Source organism: Coptis chinensis, chromosome 4 (genome assembly GCF_015680905.1).
Source record: "Coptis chinensis isolate HL-2020 chromosome 4, ASM1568090v1, whole genome shotgun sequence".
Lineage (NCBI taxonomy): Eukaryota > Viridiplantae > Streptophyta > Magnoliopsida > Ranunculales > Ranunculaceae > Coptis > Coptis chinensis.
The window spans coordinates 8,521,598-8,540,493 of NC_141459.1; the positions used below are offsets into that span (position 1 = coordinate 8,521,598).

General features: G+C 37.1%; 1 protein-coding gene across 1 annotated transcript; it reads right to left on the bottom strand.

Moving 5' to 3' along the window:
* Positions 1-126: 126 nt before the first annotated feature.
* On the bottom strand, positions 127-17,602 carry LOC147501669 (uncharacterized). Its single transcript, XM_086604366.1, has 4 exons — positions 17,534-17,602; positions 2,258-2,351; positions 1,788-2,157; positions 127-857 (listed from the first exon to the last, which is right to left on the bottom strand). Exons 1-4 carry the CDS (start codon positions 17,600-17,602, stop codon positions 674-676), a joined length of 717 nt encoding a protein of 238 aa, XP_086460492.1. The 3' UTR covers positions 127-673.
* Between the last annotated feature and the right edge of the window lie 1,294 nt (positions 17,603-18,896).

Genomic DNA, 18,896 nt, shown 5'->3' on the forward strand with positions numbered 1-18,896 from the left:
ATCCCAGACTCGCCGCACTTCAGCGCAACTATAAACGCTAGCACTCCCAGGACCTTGACGACTCCTATGGTATTTCCTAACAATATACTTGGGAATACAACCTACAAAGCAGGAAAACATTACCCAGATAAAGTTATATTTATTACATCAAATCAGCAGAAATAGAACAATGGGACCTTCCCACTTAAAAATGGCCAGGCTGCTTTCTGACACGCAACACCAGTGCATATCTTATCCTTTGTTTTAAAGCAGCAAAGTGGATGCAGAGGTAACCAGCTTCAGAATACTGCTCTCAAGTTAGTATAGTTCGATTACTAGGAGTGTTCGGGGTAAATTTTGAGGTGGAAATTCAGAGAGTAAGGAATGCCTAACAAAGTAAAGGTCACAACTTTAACCTAAACCTTACAGGGTCGATATAATTGAAAGGCAGAAGGAGCAATAACTTATTTAGAGACAATGTATACTCTTAGTACAAACTTGAGCATAAAATTAAAAGTGGCCGGATATGCTTGGTCAATGATAAAGACATACCACACACCTATCAAATAACTGGTATCAATTTAGGAGAGGAAGATTCTTGCTCAGGGAGAAACTCGGGCGACTGTCAACAACTTAGCCATAATCTACAATTGACTCTCGACATATTCATGATCTTGGTTTGAGCATCCGATCTTCATTTCCTCCAAGATGTTGGCATTCTCAAGCAAATATCTCGTAAAGTCGAGTTTGCTGTCACTTCCTTAGAACTTTTCAATGTTAGTAGTTTTAAGGTGCTCGAAGATACTTTCATCAGTAACCATCTCTTTAGATTGCCAATCTTCCTCCATATGAAGCAACTTAAACGATATATTTTCAACCTAATAAACAGTACAAATACATGATTAATATAGTCAGATACTTGAAAAGCTGGTTAGAATGAAAAATTGAAGAATATTTTATCTGGCTTGTACTGTGCAGCCCTGCTTTCGAATGGAAACTCAAGAGATTATATTATGTTTTTTGTTTCTGGAACATCTCAGAAGTTCCTTTCCATGCAAGCTAGCAAGACAAAGACCCCTAAGAAGACAGCCAATTTTATCTCATATCAGGATTAGCTCAACGATTAAACAGACAAAAGTATGTAAGGTGGCAGACGATATTGTCAGTACAACCAGTGAAGGACATTCATACTGTAATTTCTGGACCAAGTGAAATAAATGACTGATGAAAAGAAGATTCACGGGTAAATAATCAGAGTGGCGGTCTAGGTAAGCTCCAGGTTTGTACTGAATTGGTAGGATATGAGAACGGTAACTCAGGAAAGGAAAAGGGCAATAGCAGCATAAAAATAAAACTATAAAAATAAAAATAAAACTCCCATCCTCTTTTGTTCAAGTGAGCACGAAGATTAATACCATTTCTCACAACATCATTTCAGAAGAAATTCTGGTTACAGACTACTATATACTAAAGAATCTTAATCAACATTACTGAATGAAGAGTGACGACTGGAGAAAATAAGGATTTACATACTCATATTTCAATCACGTTCAGACCACGAAATATGCAATCAATAATCCCTTTATTGAGGATCAGTTCAAAGAAAGTCTTGATTAATTAACAATATTACAAAACATCGGGGATATACAATCTCTATACTACACATGCAAAAAAAACAGGAATTAAAATATTACATCTCATCTGGTCAGGGAGCAACCAAAACCTATGCAATCATAACTATACAAAACTCGCCTTGGAGGTGTCATCAGCTATTTAGTGGAGCAGTTTTAAGAAAGAGATTGACATACTTCACGTTTGGTTGATCCATATGTTGGATTGCAAACACAGTCTCGCCACGCTTCAGCACAACCACCGTAAGTGCTAGCACTCCCAGTGCCATGATTGTGGTTCCTATGTTTCGGTCGGCATTTAGAGAGTTGCCTCCTTGTGCTGAGCGGCTTACGAGATTTTCAAATAACTCACACAAACTTTTCAGCATCTCTGTAATTGTAAGCCTAAGTTTGTCGAAAATCTCTAGAATCACGTTTCCAAAACCTGCGGAGTCATTTGTGTTGGCTTCATCAACAGAGTTCTTCAAGTAGTTATAATCACCATGGCTTTCACTATTTTTAAAGGGATCCTTTACAACCATATCCACGTCAGGAGAAAGAGGGCCCGCTGAAGAACGACAGAGGTTGCAGGTAAGGCATTATAATAGGATGATTTAAGTGAGAAGAAGGAATAATATGACGATATAGAAGATCGAAAGAAGTTTTACCTGACTTCTGTAACTTCAGAAACTCCTTAACCTTCTCATTTTGTATAACAGCATTCCAAACATTTTCATCAGAGACAACTGAAGCAACAGCGCTCTGCATGATATACAGAGATTGCTAAGGACCAATTAGACTACTGAATAATACGAAAAGGCCTCATTATTGAGCTGCTCGCTAGGTATATGTCTAAGATCATCTGAAACAATTTTACTGCATTTAAGTACAGAGTATAAATGGTAGACATACATATAAATATCCATAGTCAGCTGAACTGCTTAAGATTGAATACAAAAACACTTCCAAACAAGTCAACTCACGTCTACTCGACCTAACTGTCAAACGTGTTGCAGAATCACAACAAGATCAATCCACCATCAAGGATCTATGCATCTAACTAACCCACAACGTGTAGATGAGCCTAACGATCAACTGTTAAATACTTGATGAAGCTTACAATTATCTCCTGGCCATTGGGCTATATTTGCCAGTGTAGCGAGAATTTGTAAGGTTTATCAAAAGAGTATGTCGCAGAAAACAAGGCCTCTTCTAAAAGTTATGCGTTGGGATATCATAACCATCACAACCAGAATTATCGGTTTTATGGGATGCCTTCGAACTACAAGAATGCGAAATTGTATGGTTTTAAGATTAAAGGCAATTGGAGGTTCGAAGATATTGATTATCCTAACAATATAAGGTAAGATATTAACTTAATATTCTTATAATTTTAATTTTAAATAGTTAGCATCACATTTTGATTATCTTGTTTTTTTTTTTTTTTTTTTTTTTTTTTTTTGGATTTTTCAAGTTTCCAAATAAATCGGTGTTTAGCAAATGAGATGATAAAAAAGAAATTTGTTAGTTTGTTTAGCCATAATGCAGATGTCTATGATCTTTCGTTTCCTGACGATATAGTAGATTATTATCATGATATAGAAATTGAACTGCTGAATGAGCCTAGGGAATTAGCACCTTACTGTGGCTCAAAAAAGAGAAAGAATATTATTGTGGATGATAGCAGTGAAGATGACGAAGAAGTAGAAGGAGATGACTCTGAGGATAGTGGACAAGAAAATATTAGAAAGAAGAAAAAGTAATGTACGTCCAAAAAGAATGAAAAGAAAATCGGGATAACTCAAGTAAAATTGAGGAAGGGATTGAGAGTCGAGAACTGCACGATATAATATTTATTTTAAAATATCATATATGTAATACCTATAATATGTTTTGGAATGATGTTTCATTGTGATGTTTTTTGTCTTCCCCCGTACATAAAACTACCGATGTGCTTGATATTGATGATGATGATGATATCGATTGGGGAAGCGATGACTAACAAAGATATCCGGACTTGATGTTAGTGTTGATCTTGTTTTGTGATTTAGAATAATATTCGCTATTGATTGTTTAATGGTTCTTTTGGTAATGTAGATGGAAAAAGTTGACGATGGTGGAGATACAATGGGTTCAACTTCTGTTGTCAAGATCAATTTTGGAGTGCCAACTCTTTTTGGTGGGAGTAGTATTGGAGTTCCAACACTGCTGTTGGCACCAATCTTTGGTGTAGCAACTCTCGCCGATGGCACCATTCTTTGGTGTGTCGAAGTTTAGTATCAACCGCTGTTTGCACTAGTCTTTGGATTGCCGACTTCGGTTGTTAATACCGATGCGGTATGTTAACGTATGTCAACGATTGTTGGTACAAATGCTTTGGATTGCCGACTTCTGGCGACACCGATGCGTGTGTGTCAACGTAAGTGTCTCACCGTTGTTAGTACCGACATCATTGTTGGCTCAACTGTACCTTCTTCGTTGTAGCCAGGGATGAGCGGTAGTTCTACAACACCTATGCTCATCACTCCAGACGTGCAAGCCTTGACAATTGAAGGTTAGATGTTGAATAACTATTTAAATAGTATTTACTGATTATTATATATTATTATTTTAAATCCTTTTGTCTAATATTTCAGATCCAGAGTTATTGTGTTTGGATTATCAACGAAGTGTAGATTTTGGAAAAACCGTTAATATGCTGAATTCAAAGCTTGCAGAGGTAATTTTGTGTGTGTGTGTGTGTGTGTGTGTTTTTTTTTTTTTTTTTTGAGTAACACATTATTTTTATCTATTAGGCGTCGAAGCTTGGGGATTGTGCTAAAGAAATCTTAGAAGCAAAAGAAAATTATAAGATTAAAACCAGTGAATATGCGAGATTGAGAAATATTTGGAATGAGAGAGAGCTCATCTTTAAGGAGAATGAACATTTGAGAGGGGTACTTATGAGAAATGAAGTAGTTTTGCATGACTATGAGATGAAAATGAATATCATGAAAGCTGAATTGTCGAAACAGAATCAAGAAATTGTTGTTCTCAAGGAGCAGAAGGTTTTGAGTGATGAAGTTGCGATTTTAAAATGTGAGAAATTGGAATTGGCAAAACGAGTTTGCAAGGCTGAGGGGATTAAAGGAGACTACAAGGTACTATTGGAAGAGAATGTATTTTTGAAGAAGGAGTTAGATGAATATCATGAGAGGGTGGAAAATTTTAGAGTAGGGTGTGAAGAAAAGGATGATATAATTGAGAAGCATGCAATTGAAACTAAGAAATATGGGGCGTTGTTGCGTGAAGCATCGGCAAGTGTTGGACTTTGGAAATCAAGAGATTCTAAAAAACGGAAAAAATTGCAGTAGCTGTCAGATTATTATACTATGTGTTATAGGAAGTTGGAAGATGTATTTCCGTCGGATCTATTAGGTGTTCCAGTTCCAGTGGAGGATAGCATTATGCCACAACTTCTTGAGTGAAGTTTTTGTTTTTTATTGTTATGATGATGTGAGGTTAGGTTACGGTTTTTTCTTTCTCGATTATGTTTATTTTTTCCACTGTATTCATGATATTTGGTTTTTATCTATTTTTTATTAGATTGGTAATCAGAATAGGTCGGTCAAAATATATAAGAATTGGGTAATCTGGCCTTGAGGTAGGTCGGCAAAATAGATATAAGTATTAAGGATAACGTAATTGGGGAGTCGCCCCCCATAATATAATGACTAGCTTTCGACCCCGTCCTACGAACGAGTGTCGTTATATTAAATTATTGTAAAAAATATTAGCAATTATGCATAGCTATGAGATATGAAAATTATATTAATTAGTCATTCAAATTTTTTGCACCACTCTCTATAAAAAGAAAGTATCAAACATTGATAAAACTCATTGACTTCTTTTTGTTGTTAGGTTTAATAATAGAAGTTTGATTGAAGTTTTGTGAGAATGCCCAATGTGACGAAGATAATATTGAAGCTACTTGAATAGCATAACATTCTTAATCATAATAATAAAAAAAATATGATAAACACTTCTTAAAATGCAAAACTATATTTGTCGAGACATTTATTCTCCCTACATATAATACAAATATGTTTTAGGGTTATTAGTTCAATGCATTTGCATCAAGTTTCTGATTTTCCATTAATTATTCTTTGAGGTTAGTTCAATGTAGTACATTGCATTCAATTTCTAATTTCTCATTAATTATTCTTTGATGTTAGTTCAATGCAGTTCCATCAAGTTTCCGATTTTCCATTAATTATTATTTGAAGTTAGTTCAGTTAAATTGCATCCACTTTATAATTTCTCGTTAGTTATTCATTAAGGTTAATTTAGTACAGTTGCATCCAGTTTTTTATGTTTCATTAATTAGTCTTTGAGATTAGTTCAATGCATTTGCATCCAGGTTCCAATCTCCCATTAATTACTCTTTGAGATTAGTTCAATACATCTGCATCCAGTTTCTGATTTTCCGTTATTTATATTTTAAGGTTAGTTGAATGCAGTTGCATCCCATTTCCAATTCCCATTATTTATTTTTTAAGGTTAGTTCAATGTAATTGCATCTAGTTTCCGATTTCTCGTTAATTATTACTTGCGGTTATTTCAATACATTTGCATCCAATTTTCAATTTCATGTTAATTGTTCTTTAAGGTCAGTTCAATGCATTTGCATCCAGTTTCTGATTTCTAGTTAATTATTCTGTGAGATTAGTTTAATGCATTTGCATCCATTTTCCGATTTCTCGTTTATTATTTGATAAGATTGCATTTGCATCTAGTTCCCGATTCCCAATTAATTATTGTTTGAGCTTATTTCAATGAATTTGCATCAAGTTTCCGATTTCCCGTTAATTATTTCTTGAGGTTAGTTCAATGCATTTGCATCTAATTTATTATTTATGCTTTGAGGTTAGTTCGATGCAATTACATCCAGTTTCTGATTTCCCGTTAACTATTCTTTGAGGATATTTCAATGCATATTTGCATTTAGTTTCTGATTTCCCACCAATTATTCTATGAGGTTAGTTCAATGCAGTTGCATTCAGTTTTTGATTTTCTGTTAATTATTTTTTGAGTTTAGTTCAATGCATTTGCATCTAGTTTCTGGTTTCCCATTAATTATTATTTGAGGTTTGTTTGATGTATTTGCATACCGTTTACGATTTCCCATTAAATATTTCTCAAGGATTTGCATCCAATTTCTAATTTTCCGTTAGTTATTCTATGACGTTAGTTTAATGCAATTGCATCCAGTTTCCGATTTCTAGTTAATTACTTTTTGAGTTTAGTTTATTGCATTTGCATAAAATTTTCAATTTCCCATTAATTACTCTTTGAGCTCAGTTATGTATTTGAATCCAGTTTTCGATTTCCTTTTAATTATCCAATGTGGTGTGTAATACCAATTCTTCTACTAATCCATTTGTAGTGTCCTTGCAAACATGACATAAAAAATAATTATATTTAATTTACTATGTTGGATCACCAAAGATTATTTAGTTTCCGATTTCCCGTTAATTATTCTTTAAATTATGCATGACTCACTATGTGGAATCTGCAAAGATTATCTATGAACGGATATTGTTATATTAATTATTCTAAAAAAATATTTGCAAATATGCATAACTATTATATATTAATATTATATTAATCACTCATCCAAATTTCTTATAACGTGAAAACCTCACTCTCCATTAAAAAAAAACTCACATTTGATAAAACTTTCCAACTTCATTTTGTTGTTTAATAATAGAAGTTTGATTGAAATTTTGTGAGATTGCCTAATAAGACGAAATTCATATATATTGACACTACTTGAATAGCAAGGAGTTACCAATCATACGGAAAGAGAAAAGATAAACACAATTCTAAATGCAAAACTATACTTATTGAGACATTCTCACAACATATAATCCAACTATGTTTTGAGGTTAGTTCAATGCATTTGCATTCAGTTTCTGATTTTCCGTTATTTATATTTTGAGGTTAGTTCAATGCAGTTGAATCCAATTTTCGATTCCCGTTATTTTTTTTAGGTTAGTTCAATGCAGTTGCATCTAGTTTTCGATTTATCGTTAATTATTCTTTGCAGTTAGTTCAATACATTTGCATCCAATTTCTAATTCCTTGTTAATTGTTCTTTGAGGTCAGCTCAATGCATTTGTATCCAGTTTCTGATTTCCCGTTAATTATTCTGTGAGATTAGTTTAATGCATTTGCATACAGTTTCCGATTTCTCGTTTATTATTTGATAAGGTTGCATTTGCATATAGTTTTCGATTTCCCGTTAATTATTGTTTGAGGTTAATTCACTGAATTTGGATCAAGTTTCTAATTTCCCGTTAATTATTTCTTGAGGTTAGTTCAATACATTTGCATCCAGTTTATTTTTTAAGATTAGGTCAGTGCAGTTGCATCCAGTTTCCGATTTTCCGTTAATTATTCTTTAAGATTAGTTACACGCATTTGCATCATGTTTCCAATTTATAATTAATTTATTTTTGAGGTTAGTTCAATGCAATTGCATTCAATTTTCGATTTCCCATTAATTTAATCTTTGAGGGTTAGTTCAATGCATTTGCATCCAGTTTCCAATTTCCCAACAATTATTTTTTTATATTAGTTTGATGTATTTGCATCCAAGTTTTTATTTACCGTTAATTATTCTTTGAGGTTAGTTTAATGCAATTGTATCCATATTCCGATTTTTTATTAATTACTTTTTAAGATTAGTTTAATGCTTGCATTTGCATCCGCCCCGATTCCTGCTAAATATTATTTGAGGTTAGTTCGATGCATTTGCATCCAGTTTTTGTTCCCCATTAATTGTTCTTTTGACGTTAGTTTCATTCAAGATTATATATGTTTTACAATATTTGTCATTATTATTTTGCCATTTTTTTTTTTCATTTTCTATTATATATTTTGTGATATTATTTTTGTATAATTTAATTTTCCACATGTAATTTGTTTTGGTTTGGTATATAATTTATTTAAGCCCAATGTCCACTTTAACCTAATCTCGTTATATATATATATATATATATAAATATATATAATTATATAAAAAATTTAAATTTATAAATTTAATTGGAATATGTCATAATTATTGTGGTCTAATAGTGATTTTGGAATCCTTGACTATGAATAAATGTTTAAATCTCATTGTGGATGACACATCAAATCGAAAAGGTTTTAGGAAAATCGCTTTTTGATTGGAAGTTATTGTTTTTAACAATTTAGTTTTTTCTCATATATATATATATATATATATATATATATATATATATATATATATATATATATATATATATTTAAGAATTAGCTATATTGTTTAGAAAAAGTTGGAGATTCAGTGAAATTCTAGATATGATAGTTTTTTCGTAATTAGCTATAGTGTTTAGGAAAAGTTGAAGAGTCTGTGAAACTATTGATGGGATTGTTTCCTTATTTATATTCTACTTTTTTATATTTAGTAATAGAGTTTATAAAAAATTGGAATCTCTATAAGGGTATAACTATAATATATATATATATAAGGATAAAAATAAATATTTGTTTCCTATTTTATCTCATACTTTTTCTTAATTAGTCATGACACGTGGACACTCTAAAAACGCTTCCTCAATTGAAGATGATAGAGCTATAATATATATATAAAGATAACGTAATGAAATTTGGGGTGTCACCCCCCCCCCAAAGTGTAATGATAACATAATTAAATTTGGGGTGTCGCCGCCCCCAAAGTGTAATGATAACATAATTAAATTTGGAGTGTCGTTGCCCCCATAGTGTAATGATAACATAATTAAATTTGGGGTGTCGCTGCCCCCATAGTTTAATGATAACGTATTGAAATTTGGGGTGTCGCCGCCCCCTAGTGTAATGATAACATAATGAAATTTGGGGAGTCGCCGCCCCCATAGTGTAATGATAACATAATAAAATCTGGGGTGTCGCCGCCCCCATAGTGTAATGATAACATAATGAAATCTGGGGTGTCGCCGCCCCCATAGTGTAATGATAATAAAATTTGGGATATTTGATCTCTAGTTAAAACGAAAGATGGATCGAATTTTATTGAATTATAAAATGATTACAATGAATGAAAAACAAACATTCAACGATAAAACTTTTTCAAATGAAAAGCATTCCATGGCTTGGCAAATTTTTCTCCGATGATTCGACGAAGGAAATAAGACCATTTGGATGCTGGTCTATCAATAATGAACGGTCCTTCCCAATTCTTCCTCGACAGCCTTCCCTGTTTAATGAGCTTCGCTTTTGCGGCTAAGTACCCAATCTTCCGTTCAAAACTCTTGAGGCAAAGCTTTCTATCATATTTGGCGCTTTCATGGTCGCCGATATTTTATTAGACATTGTAAAACTTCTTCTCGAAGTTTTATCAATTGAGCACGCCACCAAAGTTAGAGCAAAGATCATTGTTACCGGTTTGTACCGCTTCGTCCTTGTAGTTGGTGCAATTAATTCGGTCGGGAGGAGGAAAGATCCATGCCATAAGCTAGATTGAAAGGGGAAAGATTGGTAGAATGCTTTGGAGTGGTGCGATAAGCCCAAAGCACCGGCTGGCAACTCTTTAACCCAATTTCCTTTTTGCTTCATTAAGCTTCTTCTTCAAAGTCGAGAATCGCCTTATTAGTTGCTTCGCTTGTCCATTTGCTTGTGGATAATATGGAGCGGAAAAATTATGCTGAATTTTTAGTGAGGCGCAAAATTTGTGAATTTCTTCCGCATCAAATTGTTTACCGTTGTTAGAGACGATGTTAGATGGAATTCCAAAGCGACAAACGATGTCTTTCCATAAGAAACGCCGTACATCTGTTGCTGAGATGTTGACAAGCGGTTGAGCTTCTACCCATTTAGTGAAATAATCAATGAACCAATAAAAATCGTACACTTCCAGGAGCCCTTGGTAGGGGTCCCACAATATCCAAGCCCCATTTCGCAAAAGGCCAAGGGTTTAGAATTGGGTGGAGTTCCGTTCCTGGAAGTTTGCCCATATTTGCATGTTTTTGACATGGTATACATTTTTGGGCAAATTCTGTTGAGTGTCTTTGCATGCTAGGCCACTAGTATCCTTGAGTCATGGCTTTATGTGCAAGACTACGTCCCCCAGAATGGTTTCCACAAAGTCCGGAGTGTATCTCTTCGAGAACTAGATGACCTTGATCTTTGGAAAGACATCTGAAAAGAGGACTGAAATTATTTGCTTTCCTATAAAGTAGGAGATTTCCTTTAGAATTTGGAATTATGACAAATTTCCAGGCATCTCTCTTAATTTTGTAGGAAAGCGACGAATCCTCAAGTAGAGTTCCATGTTGTAGAAATTCTAAATAAATAGGTCTCCAATCATCCGTGAAATGTCACCGCCGATAGATTGGAGATCCAAATGTGGTAATTTCCGAGAATTATTTGCTTCATGGGACTCATTTTCCATATCAACATTGATTTGGCTTCCATCATCATGTGGGTGGAGAATCACTCTCAACACGATGATCGGCCAAACCTTGATGGTCGCCTAAATCTTCTTGAGCTGCTTCCTCCGAGTGAGATTCTCAACTTGTGCCGGGCCGATTGAGCTAGCTCTTCTCTTTTTTTTTTCCTTGTTGTTACGGCATTGACTTACTCGAATTCGAATTTCCGAGATGTCGTCTGGAAATAGCATAGATGAGCAATATATAAATTTTGAACATGTTCTTTTATGACAGTTATGCTTGGAAAAGGTTGGAAATCAATATAGATTTTTCTTTCATTGTTAACATCAATCATGCGAGATAGGCTACGGCATCGACATGACGATTATCATTGCGAGAGCGCTGGTGAACAGCAATGGATTTGAAATGAATGGATAGCTCATGCATTTTTTGGACATATGCAGCCATCCTATCATTTCGAAAGCAACAAAAGATCCGCCAAATTGATTCGAACAAGCTTTGAAGTCGCTGAATAACTTCGATTTTTGTCGCCCCGTGTCAAGTGCCGTCGCATTGCATAAAGAACCGCTTCATATTCAGCTTCATTGTTTGATACGCAAAATCCGAGGCAAACAGATTTTTCAATTTTCTCGCCATCAGGTCGGATCAAAACACAACCAAGGCCTGAACCTGATTTGTTCTTAGAACCGTCTGTGTGTATAGTCCATAAAGTAGGGGTCGGCACTTGTGGATGGATCGGCCGATCCTTGTTGTGGATTAGGAGAAGGTTCACAAACCGCTTCTTCCATGGTCGGTATGTCATCGACAGAAAAATCGCCATAAGTGATGCCATCAAGCGTGGCCTTTCTCGGATGATCGGGCTTTGTAGATAATTTCATAGGCACTCAAATATGTTTCCCATTCTCGCTAATCGCTCGAATCAGCATTTCAAGAACTTTTCTCAAGGGGTATTCAAGTGTAGACATTGATGATACGCCCTTGAAAATAAGGCTTCAATCTTCGCGGCACTATGGACACAGTGAGAGAGCTATTTTCTCAATTTGTGAATACCTTGTTTCGAGTCGTAAGGGTCTTACTTATGAAGAAAATTGGTTGTTCATTTTCATCATCAATGAATAAGACGCGCATTCACAGCCTATTTCTCGATGTTTGCCAAATAGATGCCAATTGTTTGTCCTATGGTCGGACTAGCAAGAATTGGTGGTCGTATTAAAAGTATTCTTTCATTTTCTGAAAAGCTACATCACACTCATCCGTCCATTTTGGGGATCCCTTAATGGCTTGGAAAAAGGGTGGAGCCGATCCAATATTTTGAGATAAATCTACCCAAAGCTATCCTCCTACCCGTAAGTTGCTGGATATGCTTCTTGGTTTTTGGCGAGGACATTTTAGTAATTGCACGGATTTGATCAAGGTTAGCTTCAATGCCTCGTTTGGTCATAAGATATCCAAGAAATTTTCCCGATGCTAATCCAAATGCTCATTTTGATGGATTTAGACGCATTCGAATATGCATCAGCCGATCAAAATATTTTTGCAAGTGATGAAGGTGTGATGACTCTTCATGCGACTTGATGACCATATCGTCAATATAAGCTTCCATAAACTTGCCTAAGAAGTCTGAAAATTATGTATTAATGAATTTCTGATATGTTGTCAGTGCATTTTTTAGACCGAAAGGCATTACCTTATAGCAAAATAAGCCTTGGTATGTTATGAAAGTTGTAAGTTCTTGTTCATCTTCGGCTAATGCAATTTGATAAAATCCCATTGAGGCATCCATAAAAGAAATTGCTTAAACCCCTGAAGTGGCATCAACCATTTCAGAAATACGAGAGGCAAGGGATACGGGTGAATGGGACATTTTTATTGACATCGATAAAATCAACACGATTCTAAGTTTCCCATTTTTCTTAGGGATCAACTACATTTGATATCCATTTCGGATATAGTACGTGCCTAATAAAATTAACACTTAGAAGTTTGCCGATCTCTTCTTTCACTTTGAGCTTTCGATCGGGAGCCATTCGGGCGAGGCTTCGACGACCGGCTTTTGTGTTTTGTCGATATCCAGCTGTGACATGCAAGTGAAGGATCAATCCCAAGCATTTGTTCGACCGGCCCACGCAAAACACGCGGTAATTTTTCTTCAAAAGCTCAATGAGATTGTCCTGTTCCTTCTTGGAAATTTCCGCAGAAATAAAAGTGGTTTATTCTTCCTTGTTGCCGATCTGTACTTCGAGGAGTCTGTCGATGGTCGGGGGGCCACCTAAACGCTGCTCCATAGCGTTTACCCAACCAATGGAATTCTGTAATTGCTACTTTTTCCAATCGACATTTAGGATGGTGTTACCCTTGATTTTGAATCTTTATAATCTTCGAGTATAGACTCATGGCACTTCAAAGCTGCTATCTGATCACTTCAAACTTTGCATACCCTACCATCACACCAGAACTTGATAGCCTGATGGAAAGTAGAAACGACAGCTCCCATTGAGTGAATCCAATCTCTTCCCAGAATGACATTGTAGGAGGAGTTACAATCCAAGAGAAGAAAATCAATTGTAACTTTCTTGTTCATTAATGTCACTGGAAGAGAGTATCTACCAACTGATGTTGCTGCTGTCCCATCAAAGCCAATGATAGGATTTGGATCGGGAACTATCATTTTCTCGGGGAGGTTGAGTCCTTTGTAACAACGCTTGTATATCACACTTGCCAAACTACCAGATCGATCATGATTTTCTCACCGCGATGAATTCCAACAAAATCTTGTATTATAACGGCATCATAATGAGGATGGTGCACTCCTATCGTGTCATTGTCGGGTCAACAGAGAGGTCCTTCCTCATAAGTTTCATTACCCATTCCATGGAGAAAATCATATCCACTATAAACATAGTGGCGGCCGAGATCGATGATCTTGGAGTGATTGAAATTCTTGTCTTTGGGTGTTAGACATTGAATCAACTCGCATGACCGACTTTGATTACATTGTGTGCGTAACGATTAAAGCTTGTTTCGCTTTTACCCAAAGACATAATCCCGAGCATACCCTTCTCGATCAAACCTTGATTCTACCCCCTTTAGAGATCGGCATTGTTCAATTTCATGACCAAAATCATCGTGGAAATTTGCACCACAGGATTTGTCACGCAGCCTTGGTATCTTTGGAGAGAGGAAAAGGTGGAGATAAGATATTCTTTCCCTTAATCTTCTCATAGATAACAGCCGCTTCGTTGAGAGGGGTAAGCTTTAACTATGGAAGTTTCTTTTGTTCTTTGTCGCTCCATTGTTGTGGCCTACCATCACTCTTGGACTTTTGATCGGGTTGTTTGTTGAAACTTCGGTTTTTGACTCGCTCCTCGGCTTGCTTATTCGATCCCTATCTCGTGGAACTCGTGCGATGCATCATCTTCAACTCGAATAAACCGGTTGAGTTCGAAAAAAGTTCATAATCGAGTTGTTGGGACGCCTTTTACAATAGAGTTGTAAATGTCGCCCCTATCATAATTAATGTCTTCCTTGAAGGCATAAATGACAAGAATATCGATGCATCCGGATTTCAACAACCGCTTCGAAATCTCGCGAACAAACTTACCGAGCTTTTCTTATTTTTTTGTTGTTTATTACTGAATAGAGAATCAATATGTTTCGTTCTTTCCAATATGGACGAAAAATGCTCGCAAACTTGTAAGCCGATCAATAAAATTGTGGATGGATCTTTCGAAGCATGTTAAACCATCTCATCGACTCAATTCCAATGAGTGTGGACGGAAATAACTTGCAAAGAAGAGCATCGTCGAAAGTCCATAAGATCATCTTGTTTCTGAATTAACAAGATGCATCAAAGGATTTCCATCAATCTCATCATACTTTTCAATTCGCCGCTTGAAGTCCTTGTGATGAACAGGTTGTTTGATTCGAGAGAGAAGGAGAATCGATACCACTCTCGATAGCTTAGATTTCAGATTTTATTTTCTTGTGACTCCTTATCATTAACGACGCCAAGATCATTTCGTGTAGACGTCATTCTAGAAAATGGAACATTCTCTTGACGATGGTCACGACCGAACTGTGGACGTTTTGGCCAAGATTTCTTCGGAGGAGGTGGAGTGAGTTCTTGTCGACCCATCCATGTAGGTGAAGGTGACCAAGCCAGTAGAGGAGTTCGGTTCCTTCGTCTCCTATGGTGAACATCGGGAGAATACGGACGTAGTGCTGGACTGTCACAACCATTTTCTTGACCTGATGCAAGTGAGTCTCTATCTCCATGGCTACCATTGTCAACATACTTTGGCCGACAATGAGCTCTTGGATTGGGACTACAACTTGAGCGACTAGGTTGTGAACTGGAATTGCTTGGTGAATAGTGCTGCTGTCGAGATCGGCGTATACTGCTGTTGCGACGAGGACTTGCAGTGGCTTGCCTACCCCTTCTAGAGCTTGGGGTAGGAACTTCATTGGTTTTTCGTTGGTTGGGTAGTCTATCTTGCCGACCTATATGAATATTTTGCCGATCTCCCTTAGTACGGTTCGAATCGGTAAAACCGGTTTTCATCATGAGATCTTTTGTGAGTTGGTGATCCCTGACAGGGTGGTCGGCATCAAGGTCGGCAGAGGAGTTTGTGGATTCGCTTATGATTACACTGGAAAGTGTAGGCTTTCGGCGTTGCACATTTTGTTTGCGCCGCTAAACCTTTAAAGTTTAATCGCATGGTTTCTCTTAGTGCGGAGTTTGTACTTTCGAGTCTTTGACAGATGCTTCATTGTTCAAACGATCCCAAACACTTTTGCCGTGGATCCCGAATCATCTTCGAAAGTTGACGCAAATTGCTTTCTTGATTGTTATTCTTGCTCTCCAATTGTCGGAGACGAGAGTCTACCTGAGTTGATGGATCAGATACATGAATATCCACTCTCTCAGTCGCAGATGGCCGAGGACCATTGGACTTGGAAAGTGAATTCCCAGCTGTTTGTTTGTTTTTCGAGAAGCCATTGAACTTGTGCGGTAAAAGGGATACTTTCACCGTTGTTTGTTTTTCGAGAAGCCATTGACGTAACTTTTGTTTTGTGGTTGGGGTAGGAGCACAGACGGCGCCAAATATGTTTCAAAAAGATTTGCCAAAACCACACCACCGAGGGTTGGAAGTAATGTTTTTTGGAGATGGTGAAGGAGATGGTGATTGGGGAAAGATGAGACTGGACTTCGATTTTGAAGTTGCCTACGTACCCAAAGATATTGCTTGGGATCAAGTCTCGATTGTGTAGTTCTGGAAAAATGATGAATGTTCGATTTTATAGGTTGGATTGGTGATAGTTACTTCCTCATTCCCCAATATTCCAATTGTGGGATGAAGTTGGAGAAATGGCGGGAGAACTGTCCAATCATGGGATGAAGTCTCGTGGGATGAAGTTGGAGAACTGGTGGAAAACTATCATGAAGGATGAAGTTGAGAACTTCATGAGAACCGTCACCGTGGGTTGAAGTTGAGAACTAAGCGGAGAACTGTCACCGTGGGATGAAGTTGAGAACCGGGCGGAGAACTGTCCACCGTGGGTTGAAGTTGAGAACGGGGAGAACTCGCCAACTCGTGGGATGAAGTTAGAGAACCGGGCGACAACCGTTTCGTGGATGAAGTTGGAGAACCGGGCGAGAACCGTCACCGGGGATGAAGTTGGTAAAAGTTGTTTGACTCGCAAAACATGTGTGCAATTGATATTGATTTTACGTGTAGGTATGTAGGTTTTGAGCATGGGCTTTTTGTAGATAAGCTCTGAGCGTGGGCTTTTTTGTAGCATGGGCTTTGAGCGTGGGCTTTTTGTAGATAAGCTCTGAGCATGGGCTCTTAGCGTGGGCTTTTTTGTAGCAAAGTTCTGAGCATGGGCTCTTAGCGTGGGCTTTTTTGTAGCATGGGCTTTGAGCGTGGGCTTTTTATAGATAAGCTCTGAGCATGGGCTCGAAAGGGCTTTTTTGTAGCAAAGCTCTAAGCGTGGGCTTTTTGTAGATAAGATAATGGCTCGAAAGTGGGCTTTTTGTAGCAAAGCTCTGAGCATGGGCTTTTTTGTAGCAAAGCTCTGAGCATGGGCTCTGAGCGTGGACTTTTTTTGTAGAATGGACTTTATATTGAATTGGGCTTTTATTGGGCCACATTTGTGGGGGCCGGAACAGTTCCCCTGTATTAGAGAGGTCAAACTACTAGAAGCAAGGTATCACATGTATTTTACTTTCTCATGCAATTCATTTTACAAATTCCAGGCATACATGAAGATTAATACCTAACTATAAAAACCATCACAGCAAAGAAGCCTAGCCCCTAATAATCTTTGTTTAAAGTTAGACAATGCGCAACTCATGGCCAAACTAATATAAGGCAATTAGAATCGCAACCCTTAATAAGAAAATAGATCATGGTACTCAATGTTCTTTTGGTTAAAGCTATTAAGTCAATGAAATTGTTACATTAATTGAAATGAAAATAAAGATTGAACCTGAGCCTCAAAACTTTCTCTCAAGAGTAAAAAATGCCCCGACAAGCATGTTTCGCAATACAACACCATATTTAGTAACATAGGCATGCGATCGCCTTCAATACCTTTGCCCGTGTTCTTGAACAACCGCTGATGCTTTCACCCAACCTATAGCTTTACCGATGGAAAATATACCCCGGTATGTTCATGTTAAACAAAATCCATAAATTTTCTAAGGTAATAAAATAATCATATTAAAACCAAGTAAACACACAGAATTACATTTCCAGTGCATCTTTTAGTTCAGAAGTCACTTTTCTTTGGCCTCTTCTAGTGTGGGTACTCCACCGAAAACAATCCTTCGTGTCGCCCGTTGAATGAGTCCAGTACATATTCTCCATTAAAAGGTTTATGAACATACAATGAAGCGTCAGTATTATTATTTGCGACTGTGTACAAAACTTAGTTGGCCTTATTTTTGAATTACAAAACGAGTATTCCGTAAATTGTCATTATAACTGAATGAAGAAAGATTTGATGCAGTTGGTATTGTAAAGGAGAGTTTTGGTTCTTCTTTACATACAATGGAAGAGAGGAGGATGGGTTTGGGTTTTGGAAATACCGAGTTCGCTCCTGAGCGAGCTGCGTACATATCTTCTCTTTATTCTTAAGGGAGAGAAGAATCCGGTCTCACGTAGTTCAAGTAGGTGGTATTTATAGGCCTAAAGGAGTGTTGATCCTTGAGACACGTGTATCCTATTGTACATATGTAGGGTGGAGATTGTGAATGTGTGTTGGGCTGGTTTTAGTAGAAGTCGTGTGCTGATTGGAAGTTGGTGCGGTAGTCCCTATTTCCCGGTGGTGGGAAGTACAAGTAAGATTTTGGTAATGATTACACCTGGTGGTGTTTTTATCTGAGGCGTTCTGTCTCCAGCCATTTATTCGTCCTGAGATATCCTTGAACAAGCTTAATCGTACCACCTACATGAAGGGAGCTGCTCACAGATCGGTCTTGGAGGTCGATGTCCTGAATTCGCTTATGCTTCGCGCGTGTGCAATATTCCTTAATGAGGATATTACTCCCTATCAGTCTTGGAGGTCGATGTCCTGAGTTCGCTTATGCTTCGCGATGTGTGTAATATTCCTTAATGAGAATATTACTCCCCTACACAGCCCCCTCTCAGTAGATTGTTTATGTCCATGGAAACGATCTGCTGAGAGAAAATGGAAGTACGCGGGGAGCATGATGCGAAGCCGTGGTGGACGATCCGACTGAGATGCCGTAAAGTTTGAATCGTGTGGCATGATGATTTGGCGGGAAAGGGAAGTTGGCACGTGATTGGCGCGTGACAGAATCATAGCAGTTGGTAAAGAAACGTGTCGC

What these genes read in the sequence shown, in the direction of transcription:
- LOC147501669 (XM_086604366.1), bottom strand. Translation starts at nt 17,602, where the DNA reads ATGGTGTTGTATTGCGAAACATGCTTGTCGGGGCATTTTTTACTCTTG. An exon ending in GAGAAAGTTTTGAGGCTCAG is followed by an intron (nt 2,352 to 17,533) that starts GTTCAATCTTTA and finishes TATATCATGCAG; the next exon opens with AGCGCTGTTGCTTCAGTTGT. An exon ending in ATGGATCAACCAAACGTGAA is followed by an intron (nt 858 to 1,787) that starts GTATGTCAATCT and finishes ACTGTTTATTAG; the next exon opens with GTTGAAAATATATCGTTTAA.